At 36.7% G+C, this 15584-nt stretch overlaps 1 protein-coding gene across 3 annotated transcripts; it reads right to left on the bottom strand.

Moving 5' to 3' along the window:
- Positions 1-5288: 5288 nt before the first annotated feature.
- On the bottom strand, positions 5289-14031 carry LOC101739262 (uncharacterized). 3 transcript variants are annotated; one of them, XR_009976822.1, is made up of 2 exons: positions 6476-7279; positions 5289-5768 (listed from the first exon to the last, which is right to left on the bottom strand). XR_009976822.1 is itself a non-coding variant. In XM_004926044.3 (2 exons), the coding sequence occupies exons 1-2, from the start codon at positions 13939-13941 to the stop codon at positions 5313-5315; spliced, it is 516 nt and encodes a 171-aa protein (XP_004926101.1). In that variant the 5' UTR covers positions 13942-14031; the 3' UTR covers positions 5289-5312. The 3 variants fall into 3 exon arrangements, 1 of the variants encoding a protein (XP_004926101.1); XR_009976823.1 differs by having other exon boundaries at positions 6852-7279; XM_004926044.3 differs by lacking the exon at positions 6476-7279 and adding an exon at positions 13882-14031.
- Between the last annotated feature and the right edge of the window lie 1553 nt (positions 14032-15584).

The raw sequence follows: 15584 nt of genomic DNA, 5'->3' as shown, positions 1-15584 counted from the left end.
GGAGCGGCAGGCACGACAGAGGCTGCGGTGCTCAATGTAGAAGCTCTGCACGCAGGTACAGGCGACGCAGGAGCAGCGAGCGCGGCGGAGTCCTCGAGAGGGCTCGCAGTGTGATTGGCCTTGAAGGCCAGAAACTCCGAGGCGAGCTGTGGGTGGCGAAGTCGGAGGAATTCCGCGAATACAGCGTCCATGATCGCTGAGTACCCAGGTGGGGCGGCCCCGGGTCTTGAAAACACTCGCCTTGCGGCGAGGCCCCAACTTCTCGGACCTGAGCCGTTCTATTGAACACAGGTGGCAATGCGGCGCGATTACTACAGGACAAAGAAAAAGCACAACAAAACAGAAATTACAAAAAGAAACAAAACAAATAAATACTTGCAGGAAACCACTTTGTCGGCAAATGTTCCACGAACACAAAAATAACTAAAACAAAACAAATAAAAGCTTCCAGGAAACACACTTGGTCGGCAGATGTATCACGAACACAGGCCGCGCGAACAATGGCCGGGCTAACAAAAGCCGGGCGAACAAAGACCGGGCGATCGAGTGGACGATGAGCACGTCCGCACGTGACGGGTGCCTCTATCGGAATGGTTGGTAAGTGTGATGGCGTCTACGCGCTTCCATCGGCTAGGCCCTGTCGTGGCACGAAGTTAGCCGAGTTCCGATGATATCGCGATCGTGCTGCCATCTCTCGGGAATCGTGCAGCGATTCGTTTAGCTACTAAACTAATGACCGTCTCCGACATATAATATAAAAAAATGAATCTGCGTAATGTATGTACGCTCAAACTTCAGAACACTGGCAAAAAATTGGATAATTCTTTTTTTGTTGAGTTTGTTGCTATCAGGAGAGGGTACTTATGAAAAAAAAATATTAAGAAAATTGCACGGAAAATTATAAAATTGAAAAAAACTTAACCAAGTTCAGTGTTGCAACGTAACCTTATGGCGTGTGACATTGACAGAATGCGTGCTGCAATTATCAGAAAATTCAATTAAAATCAATAATTCAATAAATAGTCTCCGAAGCGAAGCGAGGGCAGTTGCTAGTCTATATCTATACTAATATTATAAAGAGGAAAGATTTGTTTGTTTGTTTGTTTCGAATAGGCTCCGAAACTACTGGACCGATTTGAAAAATTCTTTTTCCATTAGAAGCCGACATTGTCCCTGATGAACATAGGCTACTTTTTTTTATTTTATTTTTTTGGTTTCATGTGTGTTTTAATGTTTCCGAAGCGAAGCGAGGGCGGGTCGCTAGTTAATTATAATAATAATGCGAATCAAATCAAATCAAATTTTTTTTATTCAACTTAAATGAAAGTACATACTTGTTGAACGTCAAAAGAACTACCGCCAATTCACAAGAACTAGCCTCCGTCCTGAGAAGAATTGGGAAGAAACTCAGCGGGCATGTCTTTTTTTTTAAATATTATATTAAAAAAAAATATTAGATTTTTTTTAAATATTCATTTTTACAATGAGTATTATAACGTAACAATTATTACAATATTGAAATGCCCGGAGCGAGCAACTCATTCCCTCTTTGTGGAATTTTCTAGATAATCATTGACTTTATAGTAAGCTTTATTGCACAGATGTTCTTTAATAGTTTTCTTCAACCTATGTATATGTAGGTTCTGAACATCATGTGGGATTTTGTTGTACAGGCGCACAGACAAACACCCGAATGAATTTCGTATCTTATGTAACCTACTCATCGGCACAACAAGCTTGTGTTTGTTCCTAGTATTTCTATTATGTATGTCCGACATTTTCTTCTCGACCTTTGAAGGATTTGTTAAAACTAAATTAAATTCTCATCACATTTACTGGTAGTAGGACCTCTTGAGAGTCCGCGCGGGTAGGTACCACCTCCCTGCTTATAACTGCCGTGAAGCAGTAATGCGTAGCGGTTTGAAGGGTGGGGCAGCCGTTGTAACTATACTGAGACCTTAGAACTTATATCTCAAGGTGGGTGGCGCATTTACGCTGTAGATGTCTACGGGCTCCAGCAACCCCTTAACACCAGGTGGGCTGTGAGCTCGTCCAACCAACTAAGCCATAAAAAAAAAAAATGTGTTGGAATGCTAACAAACTTGCAAAATAATTTCAAGAGACATTTTCTTCGGAATAAAAATTACGCTGTCTTTATGTACACTAGCAGTATACTGGTCAACTTAAAATTAATATTTCTAGTAGTAGACATTTTATCCAAATTATAGTAAGCGATGTCAGTATTCACGAATAACTTCAACTACCGAAGTCCGTAAAAACCAATAGTAGTACCAAGAAACGAAGTGGGCCAATAATAAGTCCGATATAATGCTGAAAGCTCACACGTCGTAAACTTTATGAGAGTAAAGGCATTTGTGTCAAAGTTTACATGTAAAGCTTCATTTGGAGCACTTGAGCCCAAACCTTTATGTTGTAGTTTGAGTTTTGAGGTTAGATCTGTTTGAAGTGTTCCCAAGGAAGTGCTTTGGGACCCAGACGAGGGGTGGCGTGCTCTGCACGCTCACCCACAATAGGAAGCCGGGTGATGGTAGACCGCGTTCCCCCGACCGCTCTGGGGGAAGGTGTAACGCGGCGCCATCAAAGCGGGCTCTCGGCCCGCTGAACGAGGGAACCGGTGGTCGTTTCGCTGGCGGCCACCGGTCCGGCGTCCGTGGGACGGTGGGATGGATGTAATGTGCTCTGCGTCAACCCTGTCCCGCCGTTTCAATAGCCCCGACTGGGCTCCGGCCCGGTCCGAGGTAGGGCGCCGGTTGTGAGCGGCAGGAGTTTTTAGTGAGGTTCAACTCCCACATACCCCACCTGCCGCGCGGGTGGGGATCCGGCGATTTTCTCCTGTGGAAAAAAAAAAAAAAAAAAAAAAAAAAAAAAAGGAAGTGCTTTAGTAATTATCTATACATATAAATAAAATTCGAGTGTCTGTTTGTTATATTGAAATAGCCTCTTTTTACTACATGCATATGGGTGGCTGGCAGGAACTGGATGAGAGAAGTCGAGGATCGTGCTCAGTGGCGAACAATTGGAGAAGCCTATGTCCAGCAGTGGAATGATATAGGCTGATGATGATGATGATGACGATATGGATATATATAATATATAGGGTACATACACAAAAAATCATTTTTTACAATTTTTGTCTGTCCATATATGTCTGTCTGTCCGTTTATTCCGGCTAATCTCTGGAACGGCTGAACCGATTTTGACGGGACTTTCACTGATAGGTAGCTGATGATATAAAGAGTAACTTAGGCTACTTTCTTAGACTAGGTTCAGCCCGCGGCTTCACCCGCGGTACGACAATAACCGCGGATAACATCGCGGGACTCTCTAATAAAACTTAATGTTTCCGAAGCGAAGCGAGGGCGGGTCGTTTGTAGAATAATATATATAGTTATACTCTATTCCAATTACAAAGTCCCATGAGACAGGTGTTATTATTATGTTATTGTGTGTGTGAATTAATTTTATAATGATTTAGATTGATTGTGTATTTTTTAAATAATATTTACGACCATGAACAAAAAGTGATTATCTATTATATATTAATACGTGAAGCAAAAACTTTGTATCCCTTTTTACGAAAATTGCGCGGACGGAGGAGTATGAAATTTTCCACACTTATAGAGAATATAGAGAAGGAGTGCACAATGCTAATATTTTTTTAAAATAATGCATAACAGATACATTAAATCAATAAAGAAAACATTACACACACTACAAACCATGTATTTGACGCACACGCATGCATACTATTTATTGTCAAACTTTTGTTCTTGACGTCTGTGGTCAAATTGAGAATAGATTAAATATTGTTTGTCTTTGTTAGTATTTTTTATAGTGTAGTCTTGGCGAAATTTGTGATTATAGAAGTATAAAATACAATCATAATAGTGTACAAACTTACAATTCCAATTAATTATAGTCGAATTTCGACTACTGCGGAACCTCTAGTTATTTCAAATTATACGAAACGTGAAGAGTTACATTTTAAGAAGTGTCAAAGGGACTTCATAATTGGAATAGAGTATAGTTTTTGAGGTTTTATTAATGATGAAATCTGGTCAATATGCGGACAAAGTTTGAATGTATTGAGCCTTCTTTGGTAAACACCATCAAACTTTCACTTCTAGCACGAATCAGTCGTGTGTTCAATCTTAAATAGGGTATCCGATATAAAACCAATCATTATTTTTGACCTAACGGAAGGTGGAAATAACGTTTTTTCTATTTAGCCGTCAAAATTTCCTTAAATCGGTAGGAAGACCTTCGCAATTTATAAGTACTCAATATAAGAAACAGCAAACATGTAAGTATAAGTTGAAACAATATTATTGACACATGTTGTGTGTATTTTCGGAACACGCCATTTCGGACTGAAAATACTTCAAAGTCATAACACAAAATCAAGGTTACCCAAAACAATGATTTGATGAAATTTTGCGTCAACCGAACTTCTTTATGTAGGGTAAAGCTCAAATCACATCAAAGAAAAACGAGGGAATGATTGAGAAATATTAAAAACCACGTTTTTCTTGGTTTACTTTAGGCAAAATCTAGTCGAGTGGTTTTTTTAAGAATTGATGTGAAACCAGCCGGATGGGCTTTTTATCAGCCCATGGACGTCCACTGCTGGACAAAGGCCTCCCCAAGCCTCGCAACAAAGACCGGTCCTGCGCTGCCTGCATCCAGCAGATCCCCGCGAACCTCAATAGATCGTCGGCCCATCTTGTGGGAGGCCTACCCACGCTACGTCTTCCAGTACGCGGTCGCCACTCAAGAACTTTCTGGCCCCAACGGCCATCCGTTCTGCGAGCAATGTGTATGCTGAATATGGGCAAGAAGTTAAAAATTTTAGCCCATAATCGGACGACAATTCAGCAAACAAAAGTTCCTTTATCCCTCTTAATTAATTAACATAACTTTAACATTGACTTCAAACAGTTTTAGACGATTCAAAAATCAATTCTTATAGGTATCTCATTTTTGTAATCTTGTTTTAAATAAAATTAGTATCTCTTTGATTCGAAAGCTATCTACTATGCTATGAGCTTTACACAAAAGAGCAATGCATTACCATCAAGACGACCCACTACGAACATGGAGGAAGTTATTCTGACACCGCTCGCAAATCTCTAAATCGTACCGTAAAATATTGCTGCTATATAAATGAGAGTATAGAATTCACTCTCTTTTACAGCAGTCGATGCTTCCCATTTGCGCCATGAAAAATGTAGCTAAAATTTTAATAGTACAGAATTATTGAAACATCCTTTAATTAAATGTATTTATTTATTTCACCAATACCTCTTAACATGGGCATTCACTGTAACAGAATCATTGTCTTTACCCAAAAACTCAATTTCATCTAAATCTCTGATCACAAACAAATTATCACTCTCTAAGCTTCTTCTAAATCTATTTCTCTGTAAGTTCTGAAAAGGCGTTCTATTTCTAACGACTTTAGAGTTCCATTTCTTTTGTCTTCTTTTATTCGCTTGTGTCGTTTGTTCGTCTTTTAACTTTGGTTCTGTTCTGAACGTGCCCATTGGCTTCGGCTGAAGTGTGGGCTTTGTCATCTGATGGACATATAACTTCTTTATCTTCATCCTGTTCCTCTTGATTATCTTCTGGATCGTGCTCTTCGGGGTCTTCTTGTATTTCCTTCTGGTTTTCTGGTCATCGTATGCTATCGCTGGTACTCGGAGAATGTTATCTGACTTGTCTATATACGTAGAGTTGTGTTGTGGAATCTGAAATAGAAGGACTTTTAGATAACTAAATTTAAATATGTATTAACTTACACTGTCATTCAAATTAGCTGCTTTTAATGGCGGTATAGTTCACCTAGGGCTGATTATATCTGAGAGATATAATTGATAAGTCATTGTCATAAAGCAAGAACTGAGTGTTTTTGTTGAAAATTTTTGAAAATCTAGTTCCTTTTCCAAGCCTCGTTATTTTTCTGCTGTTTTTTGCTTTCCATTTTTATTTTATGATTGGAATAAATGTTTATTATTATTATTATTACATTTGAGATCTCGGTTATTATTAAATTATTTGTATTCCTGATAGCGAGAGCACACAGGAAAGTCATGTGCTAAAGGCCATTGAATTTGAAACATATTATATTCTTTTTTTAAGCCATTTTGTGTTGAACAAAAGCAGTCAAAGCTGCGATCTCTGGATCGAGAGACCACTGGGACAGGAGCTCATGAAACAAACACAAAAACAAAACATGAAAACCATTGTTCCGAGGCTGATCGTATCAAATTTACACGAAAGCAAATTTCAGTGCCTTATAAACGCCAATTAGGAGCCGCGGAGAGCTCTCTAGAGATTTACACAAATTAATGGGTCTTACTTAAATGACAAAGGGTCAGTTTACATTGTTATTTTGCAATTTACAGTTTCCTTTAGAGTCGATCACAGCTAAAATGAGCGGGATGGTGGTACCTACCCGTGCTTGCTTACATATCAATTTTAAGCAAACTAGACTTTGCAGGTTTATTTTTTTATTACAGAATGTTATGTCTTATTAAATTAAACTATTACTATTGCTTCCCTTGGAGTTTGGGCTTGAACTATCATCGATCATCAATGGCGCATATCGAATTGTGAAATGCTATTTGTTATAGGGAGGGTAGGCGAAGCAGTGCCACGATTACATCGACTGTGTATTCATAAGTGATTAAAAATAAAAAAAGTGTACTAAACTATAGAAAAAGTGAATAAAAGTGACACGTTACACTTAATAGAATTAGTGGAATAGTAGACTTGAAAAAAGAACCGAAAAATAGAAAAATTGGACGAACATTGTGAAACCGGTGCTATACCTTCAAAAAACAAAGTGGATTGTTGTGGTCCGGCAATAACCGGTGAAGTGCAAATAACTAGTGAATACAATTTTACAAACAGTGAATAGTGTACCTAAAAAGAAAAATCTCAATAATTACAGCCTTGGAAATAAATAAAAAAAAAAAACTAAACATCGGAGTCATATTGCTGTATCAGCGCCATCTGCCAGCGGACGACACATATTTAGATAATCAACCATTTTGTCAATAATTATCGGCATTCTCATATCTAAATTCTGTATGTGCTCAAAAGAGGGCACCGCCTGTATGAAAACAAAGATAAGATAGATTTTCTTGGAATCGTCGTTTGCTTCATAAATCCAAGTGAATTATAACAATGGAAGAAATAATAACCACCCTACGCTTAATTCAAAAAGATCTCGAAGACCAAAAAATCGCAATAAAGGAAAGCGGTATAGAAGTTGCAAAAACAGTTACGGATAATGTGAATCTGATTTTAGACGAAAAAATAAGTCAACTTGAACAAAAATATAAAACCCTAGAAGAACAATTTGAAATGCAGGAACAAAGACTTCATATATTGGAGAAACAGGCAAGAAATCGAAATATTGTATTTTTTGGCATTGAAGAACACAACTCAATCTACTCTTACTCGGATTTAGAAACGGAAATTATTAATTTCACATCAAAATATCTGGGAATCAAACTAGACCGAAAAGAAATTCAAGAAATCAGAAAAATAGGGAAAAATACAAAGAAACCTAGGCCTATTGTTATGACACTGACCACAGTTGGTAGAAAAATTGAAATTCTCAAACAAAAGAAGCTATTGAAGGATTCAAACTACTACATTAAGGAAGATTACCCACAGCATATTCTAGAGAAACGGAGAATGCTACAGGAACAAGTAAAAGTTGAAAGAGATAAGGGTAACAAAGCTATATTAAAATACGATAAAATAGTTATAATAGGAAAACAAGAAATAAATAATAAATTAGGAAAGAGTAAACGATCTCTCCCGACATCGCCTCCAGAAACCGATAATCGCATTGATTCATCACCTAGAACTCAACCAAAAAAGAAAAACAAACCTGCATCAAACACCTCAACTAGTTGTTCTGAAAATATAGACAGAACAACTAGTTGTTCTGAAAATATAGTCAAGGCAGGGATCTTCAACTATTTGGTGAATAAAAATTCAACTAAACAAGTTTTGCCAAAACATAATCCGAACCAATAGCAATCGGCACACCCTCTCATAAACAAAAATAATAAAAAACACAACACGGAAAACCATCTTCCAAGCCGGCTGGTCACCGTGGAAGAGATTGACCACTACCCTTCAAAGAAACAATTAGAAATTGGCCAAAAATCCGGAAATCTATCAACAAACAAGTTATACATAGCAACATATAACGTGAAAACACTCTCTTCATATGAAAGACTATTAGAGCTCGAAGAAGCCTTGAAAGAAATAAAGTATGACGTCATTGGTCTCTCAGAAGTTAGGAGAATGGGCTGTCAAATAGAAGAATATGAGAGCACGATATTATGTTATGTAGGCCACACGCCAGGACTTTACGGCGTGGGTTTTTTAATAAAGAAATCCTTACAACCTTATATTGAACGATTTATAGGCTTCACGGAAAGAGTCGCCCTGCTTAACCTCAACATTCAAGGATATATTATAAGCATTATACAAGCCTATGCCCCCACAAGTCTTTCAAGTGAAGAAGAAATAACAGAATTTTATCGAAGTTTGGACATAGCAATCCATACATCTTCAAAAAATCTTATAATTATTGGAGATTTTAATGCAAAAATAGGTCAACCACTAAAAAAAGAACATATCATTACAGGAATATATGGATATGGAGATAGAAATGACAGAGGTCAAAGATTAATAGATTTTGCTTTTGAAAATAGACTTTCAGTGATCAATACTTATTTTAAAAAAAAAACAAGCCGCAGGTGGACTTGGCGCTCACCCAGCGGAGTATACAAGAATGAAATCGACTATGTACTGTCAAACCAACCTAAGCTATTCCTAAATATAGAAACACTGAACCCTAACTTCTCTACAGATCATAGAATGGTAAGAGCTACAATAACTTTAAAAGTAGCAAAGAAAAGTCGAATAAAATTTACCAATAACCGAAATAGTACTTTAAAAACGAGAGAAGAAATTGAAGCATACAAGCAAAGTCTGAGGCATCAGATATCATCAAACTTCGTCGATTATCAATTGGAGACGACAGTGCAGGATTTTTATAACAAACTATTACATATTATCAAAGTCAGTCTACAACAAGCACGACAGATTAAGAATACCTCTATCAGACACAAAATTCTCTCAGAGAGGACAATTACATTATTAAATAGGAGACAAATGTTACAAAAAACGCCAAGGAAGTCACGATTAGAAAAAAACCAACTTAGCGCACTTTATAAACTGACGAGTAAATACATAAAATATGACTATAAAACCTACCGAAATCAAAAAATACAAACTTACCTTACACAGGGAAAAAGTTTCAAAAAAGCGATAAAACAACTTCGAACAAATAAAACTTGGATTGAGGGATTAAACCAATCAGGACAAACAACCCACAGCCGTAGAGAAATAATTAATATTGCTACAGAATTTTATAAAAACCTATACAGTGCGAAGATAAAACAAATAAACAACAACAAACAGGAATCATACAACAATACCGAAAATAATAATATAAACTATATAGAGGAACTTGAGATTATACAAGCAGCTGATAAGTTAAAATTTGAGAAGAGCCCAGGCCCAGATTTCATTACTAATGAAGCAATCAAACATGGATGTGAAATACTTGCATCACCACTGGCCTCATTATTTAATCTGATACTCAAAACTGCGAATATACCTGCACAATGGTCAGAATCCATTATAATCTTGCTGTATAAAAAAGGTAACCCTAATGACATTAGCAATTACAGGCCAATAAGCCTTTTGGCAACTGTTTACAAGCTTTTCTCTTCCATAATTAATCGAAGAATATCTGAAACTTTAGAAAAGAGACAGCCCATAGAGCAAGCTGGCTTCCGTAAGGGATATTCAACCGTAGACCACATACACACGCTGGAACTTATTATCGAAAAATACCAAGAGAAGCAAAGACCGCTCTATATAGCTTTTATAGATTACCAGAAGGCTTTCGACACAATTTCACACACAAGCATATGGGAGGCATTAAATCAACAAGGAGTGGAAAGTGAGTATATACAAGTTATAAAAAATATATATAAGAACAGTGTCAGTAAAGTCAAACTGGAAACAATTGGCCCTGATTTTAACATCAATAGAGGAGTGAGACAAGGGGATCCATTGTCTCCAAAACTATTTATTGCAGTATTGGAATCAATTATAAGTCAATTAGACTGGAAAAACTATGGCTTGTATATCAAAGGTGACTGCTTAAGTCATCTAAGGTTCGCAGATGACTTAGTACTGCTATCTGAAACCGGTGGTAACTTAGAGCGCATGATACAGTCATTACACGAAGCTAGCAGACAAGTCGGATTAGAAATTAATCTGAAAAAAACAAACATCATGACAAACAGTTGTAGAAGAACCATCTCACTAGAACACAAACCAATACTGTACGTGGAACAATATATCTACTTAGGAAAGCAGATAGCACTGGACAACAATAGCAATGAACTAGAGGTGGAGCGCAGAACAAGAATTACGTGGAATAAGTTCTGGAGTTACAGAGAAGTAATGAAAAGTAACATGCCAACAGAAGTGAAAAAGAAAATCATGGACACTTGTATATTGCCGTGTCTTACATACGGTTGCCAGACGTGGAAATTTACGCGTAACATTAAAAATAAATTAACAACGTGCCAGAGGGGAATGGAACGCAGCATGCTCAACATAAAAAAGACACACAGAGTGCGTCATACAAAGATAAGAAGCATAACCAAAACAGTGGACGCTCTCAAATATGCTCAAAGACTGAAGTTTAAGTGGGCTGGCCACGTAGCACGACTCAGGGATGGGAGATGGACATCGAAAGTAACTGCATGGGACGGTCCACAGGGCAAGCGGCGCGTCGGCAGACCGTACACGCGTTGGGAGGATGATATTAGAAAGGTTGCTGGACCACACTGGATTTATGTCGCCAGAGACAAAGCAGAGTGGAAATCTTTGGAGGAGGCCTTTACCTGAGAGGGTCCATACATATATTACATAAACTAACTGTACAAAAAAAAAAAAAAAAATTTTTAATTGCATGGAATAAAAGGCTTATTATTATTATTATTATTATTATTTGTTCTAAGCGACATTTTGCTTATGAAGCGACATTTATCTTTGCAATTAAAGGTCCGTTTTATTTGGTATTAGCATCGACAGCTCGGTATTTTTAATTGAACTTAAATTAAGTTTAATTCATTGTTATAGATTTTTTTTTATTGCTTATATGGGTGGAAGAACTCACAGCCCACCTGGTGTTAGGTGGTCACTGGAGCCCATAGATATCTACAACGTAAATGCCCCTCCCACCTTGAGATATAAGTTCTAAGATCTCAGTATAGTTACAACGGCTGCCCTACCTATCAAACCGAAACGCATTACTGCTTCACGGCAGAAATAGGCAAGGTGATGGTACCTACCCGTGCGGACTCACAAGAGGTCCTACCACCAGTAAATGTTATACAGCATTACTACGGTTGTTAAATATTTTGAATGGACTCGTTATAAGGCTCCATTTAAGTTCCTTTCGGCTTTACGAGTAGCTTTGTAACAGCCTGTATATGTATTTAACCTCTATATGATTTAGGACATAAATCTTAAAGAGATTATAATAAGTTGTACAGGTGACACATATATGATATTTTGAATATTGAAACATTAGAAGAAGAAACATTAGAAACATAAGAACTAGTGAAGCCTTAAATGTTGTTTCTCTTTACAGAGCAACTCAATTTGTGTTATAGTTTTACTGGCCAAACTCCTTTATGGTCCATCGATTTGGAAGATAATTATAAAATAAGACATTATAATATAAACTAGAGATCCCGCAGTAGTCAAAATTCGACTATAATTAATTGGAATTGTAAGTTTGTACACTATTATCATTGTATTTTATACTTCTATAATTACAAATTTCGCCACTATAAAAAATATTAACAAAAACTAACAATATTTAATCTATTCTCAATTTGACAACAGACGCCAAGAACAAAAGTTTGACAATAAATAGTATGCATGCGTGTGTGCGTCAAATATGTATGTAGTGTGTGTAATGTTTTCTTTATTGATTTAATGTATCTGTTTTAAGCATTATTTGAAAAAATTATTAGCATTGTGCACTTCTTCTCTATATTCTCTATAAGTGTGCAAAATTTCATACTCCTCCGTCCGCGCAATTTTCGTAAAAAGGGATACAAAGTTTTTGCTTCACGTATTAATATATAGATTACATATTTATGCAATAATTTTAAGTTATTTCGTAGTAAGAGCAAAGATACAAACGAGAGAAAGCGACCGAAATACTCTTAATGGCGTACAGTCACGCCATAAACATGGCATTTTCCCTTCATTAGGAAGAGAAGTTTTTCTCAAAGGAAAATACACAAACAATGCTAGTTTTCGGATCATTAGCGAATACATAACGATTGCTTATTTATAATATATTATATGTGAATAATAGACAAGCAGGCTTATTTTATGGTAAGCGATTAGAGTCGCCTGTGGACAGCACCACAGTGTGCCCGCTACCTAACGTGGATTCCATTTCTTATTCATAGGCGATATTCCGTAATGCTAAATAAATTTACTGAGTGTAGTTCGATCGACATTTGATTAAAATGGGGTGAAATATTCACTGTAAAATGATTTTTGGTTTTGTAAGAAATTTTCAGGTAAAAACAAATTCATTGATAAAATAAATAGGTTATTCGATAATTACTTATCAATTTACTAGTGGTAGGACCTCTTGTGAGTCCGTGCGGGTAGGTACCACCACCCTGCCTATTTCTGCCGTGAAGGAGTAATGCGTTTCGGTTTGAAGGGTAGGGCAGCCGTTGTAACTATACTCGAGACTTTAGAACTTATATCTTAAGGTGGGTGGCGCATTTACGTTGTAGATGTCTACGTTGTAGTACGTAGACGTTGTAGATGGGCTCCAGTAACCACTTAACACCAGGTGGGCTGTGAGCTCGTCCACCCATCTAAGCAATAAAAAAAATTCACAAACTAGTACCTACTAGATTTTACGTAAAAATCAAAATCAAGTATCAAGTGCACTAAAAGCCCAAATATCTCGTCATTTGATCCTTCCCCTTCCAGCGATAACGGAAGAAAGCATACATCAAATAGGAACATCTTTATTTATCTTTATTTCATTATTAATTTCGTTTTACTGTTTATTATTATTTAATTATCTATTTAGGTATTATTATTTCTTATCGGTTGTTAGGTAATACTTTTGCAAATCAAATTATTCAGGCAATACAAAATCTTATTAAATTAATTAATTAGGTAAGTCAAACTATTGTTTGCTTCTCAATCTAATGGAAATCAGCGATGCGAATAACATGCCTTTTTTATGGCTTAGATGACTAGTCGAGCTCACAGTCCACCTAGTGCTAAGTGGTTATTGGAGTCCATAGAAATCTACAACGTAAATGTGCCACTCATCTTGAGATATAAGTTCTAAGGTCTCAAGTATAGTTACAATGGCTGCTCCACCCTTCGAGCCGAAACGCATTACTGCTGCACGGCAGAATTAGGCGGGGTGGTGGTACCTACCCGCGCGGACTCACAAGAGGTCCTACCACCAGCAATTACACAAATTATAATTTTGCGGGTTTGATTTTTATTACACGATGCTATTCCTTAACCGTGGAAGTAAATCGTGAACATGTCTTGAGTACGTTATTCATTAGAAAAATTGGTACCTGCCTGAGATTCCAACACCGGTGCATCGCTCAACACGAATACACCGGACGTCTTATCCTCTAGGCCACGACGACTTCTAATGCCTGTCGAATGTAAGCGAAAACTCACCTGAGCAGAAATAAAAGAGAAATTCACAAATATAGAAAGAAACAGTAATGTATTATACATATTTCGTCAGATTCGATGCATATTCAAATGACTTTGTAACATTAAAATACAGTCATTTTATGAATCCCGTGGAAAAGTTTACAAAATACTTAACGAAAACACGCACATTGTTGTCGGGTGTTTGTTTTGTAAATCTAGCGGAAGTAGTTTACGTTTTTGCTTTTGAATTTCTAGATGTTTTGTGTGTGTTGTAAGGCGTTGGTTTTCGTGACAGCGATTTTGGATTTATTCCTTGACTAGCGACCCGCCCTCGCTTCGCTTCGGAAACATTAAAACACACATGAAACCAAAAAAAGAAAATAAAAAATAAAATAAAAAAAAGTAGCCTATGTTCATCAGGGACAATGTCGGCTTCTAATGGCAAAATAATTTTTCAAATCGGTCCAGTAGTTTCGGAGCCTATTCGAAACAAACAAACAAACAAATCTTTCCTCTTTATAATATTAGTATAGAGTATAGATTTAATAAGGTGTTCAGAGAATCGTCTTAAAAACATCGGTTATAATAACTCACTGATCGAATATAATCGTGTTTAAAATGTTTAATTACCCCCGCTTCTAATTACAACTGCTTAATTATTTTTCCCGAAAAAGGTGTCAATGCGAATATTTTAGTATCTATGGACTGCAATAAGAGATAAATAATCAGAAAATCCTAAAGTTGCCTTCCTATCTATAAAAATATGAACAAATTTAGGACAATTTTAAACAATTATTTAAAATAACACGTGAAGCAAAAACTTTGTATCCCTTTTTACGAAAATTGCGCGAACGGAGGAGTATTAAATTTTCCACACTTATAGAGAATATAGAGAAGAAGTGCACAATGCTAATATATTTTAAAAATAATGCATAAAAGATACATTAAATCAATAAAGAAAACATTACACACACTATATACCATGTATTTGACGCACACACGCATGCATACTATTTATTGTCAAACTTTTGTTCTTGACGTCTGTTCTCAAATTGAGAATAGATTAAATATTGTTTGTGTTTGTTAATATTTTTTATAATGTAGTCTTGGCGAAATTTGTGATTATAGAAGTATAAAATACAATCATAATAGTGTACAAACTTACAATTCCAATTAATTATACTCGAATTTCGACTACTGCGGGACCTCTAGTACTTTAAAATACGCCAAAAAAACCACCACTAGGGCCAATGATTCACTTGTTACATTAGTATGTAACTCGGACCATTACTGGTGGTAGGACCTCTTGTGAGTCCGCACGGGTAGGTACCACCGCCCCACCTAGTTCTGCCGTGAAGCAGTAATGCGTTTCGGTTTGAAGGATGGGGCAGTCGTTGTAACTATACTGAGACCTTCGAACTTATATCTCAAGGTGCGTGGCGCATTTACGTTGTAGATGTCTATGAGTTCCAGTAAGCACTTAACACCAGGTGGGCTGTGAGCTCGTCCACACATCTAGGCAATAAAAAAAAAAGCTTTACAGGAGAGCCATTCAAAGCCTAAAATTTGGAAAAACAGTCATGACAAAAAACTTCTTCAGCTATTTGAATGGGGTAACGTAATTGAAGTTCAATTAAAAACCATCGAACTGTCGATGCTAATTTATAATAACTACAAAGATATAATAAATGTCACATATTAAGCGAAATGTCGCTTAAACCAAA

Source organism: Bombyx mori, chromosome 26 (genome assembly GCF_030269925.1).
Source record: "Bombyx mori chromosome 26, ASM3026992v2".
NCBI lineage: Eukaryota > Metazoa > Arthropoda > Insecta > Lepidoptera > Bombycidae > Bombyx > Bombyx mori.
This window is presented reverse-complemented; position numbering and strand designations above follow the sequence as displayed.

Coding starts and splice junctions, on each gene's coding strand:
- LOC101739262 (XM_004926044.3), bottom strand. CDS start 13,941: ATGTATAATACATTACTGTTTCTTTCTATATTTGTGAATTTCTCTTTT. Junction 5,769..13,881: donor TCTCTTTTATTTCTGCTCAG/GTGAGTTTTCGC, acceptor CTTCTATTTCAG/ATTCCACAACACAACTCTAC.